The sequence below is a fragment of the Penaeus monodon genome, chromosome 22, assembly GCF_015228065.2.
Source record: "Penaeus monodon isolate SGIC_2016 chromosome 22, NSTDA_Pmon_1, whole genome shotgun sequence".
Classification (NCBI taxonomy): Eukaryota; Metazoa; Arthropoda; class Malacostraca; order Decapoda; family Penaeidae; genus Penaeus; species Penaeus monodon.
In genome coordinates, this window is record NC_051407.1 from 27,044,098 (window position 1) to 27,045,071 (window position 974).

General features: G+C 42.7%; 1 protein-coding gene across 1 annotated transcript in view; it reads left to right on the plus strand.

Moving 5' to 3' along the window:
• The window catches only part of LOC119587057 (serine proteinase stubble-like), a gene marked incomplete in the record, with an annotated part of 32,182 nt that overhangs the window by 26,122 nt on the left and 5,086 nt on the right, over window positions 1-974 (plus strand). The window contains 1 exon segment of the mRNA XM_037935804.1: window positions 10-137. Within this exon segment, the coding sequence (XP_037791732.1) occupies window positions 10-137 (128 nt within the window).

The following is a 974-nucleotide window of genomic DNA, read 5'->3' on the forward strand; positions in this document are numbered from 1 at the left end:
AAACTTCAGGGTGGACATGGAAGAAGCTGATTTCCCCCAGACCCACGACGGGGAATGTGACGGGACCTTCTTCCACCTGACGGGAATTCACGGCGGCAGACTGTCTCCCAAGTGCGGACGACTCACCGGAAGCTCGTGTAAGTAGCCGTGGCTGGTTCAGCTTTTATTACTCTTGTTATTCTAGTATTGTGGGGGCGATTAGGCTGTTATTTTAGTATTCTGGGGGTGATTACACTGTTACTATAGTAATCTGGGGGAGACTAGGCTGTTATTTTAGTATTGTGGGGCGACTAGGCTGTTATTTTAGTATTGTGGGGGTGATAGGCTGTTATTTTAGTATTGTGGGGGCGACTAGGCTGTTATTTTAGTATTGTGGGGGTGATAGGCTGTTATTTTAGTATTGTGGGGGTGATAGGCTGTAATTTTAGTATTGTGGTGGCGACTAGGCTGTTATTTTAGTATTGTGGGGGAGACTAGGCTGTTATTTTAGTATTGTGGGGCGATTAGGCTGTTATTTTAGTATTGTGGGTGCGACTAGGCTGTAATTTTAGTATTGTGGGGGAGACTAGGCTGTTATTTTAGTATTGTGGGGCGACTAGGCTGTTATTTTAGTATTGTGGGGGTGATTAGGCTGTTATTTTAGTATTGTGGGGGTGATAGGCTGTTATTTTAGTATTGTGGTGGCGACTAGGCTGTTATTTTAGTATTGTGGGGGTGATTAGGCTGTTATTTTAGTATTGTGGGGGTGATAGGCTGTTATTTTAGTATTGTGGGGCGACTAGGCTGTTATTTTAGTATTGTGGGGGCGACTAGGCTGTTATCGTAGCATTCTGAGGGTGATTTGGTTGTTAGTGTTGTTATTTTAGTAATCTGGGGGTGATTGGGCTGTTAATGCTTATTGTATTTTAAATGTAAGTTGTGCTTTATATGTTTTTTTGCTGTTATTGTTATTTCAGTGGCATTTTGAGGTTGGA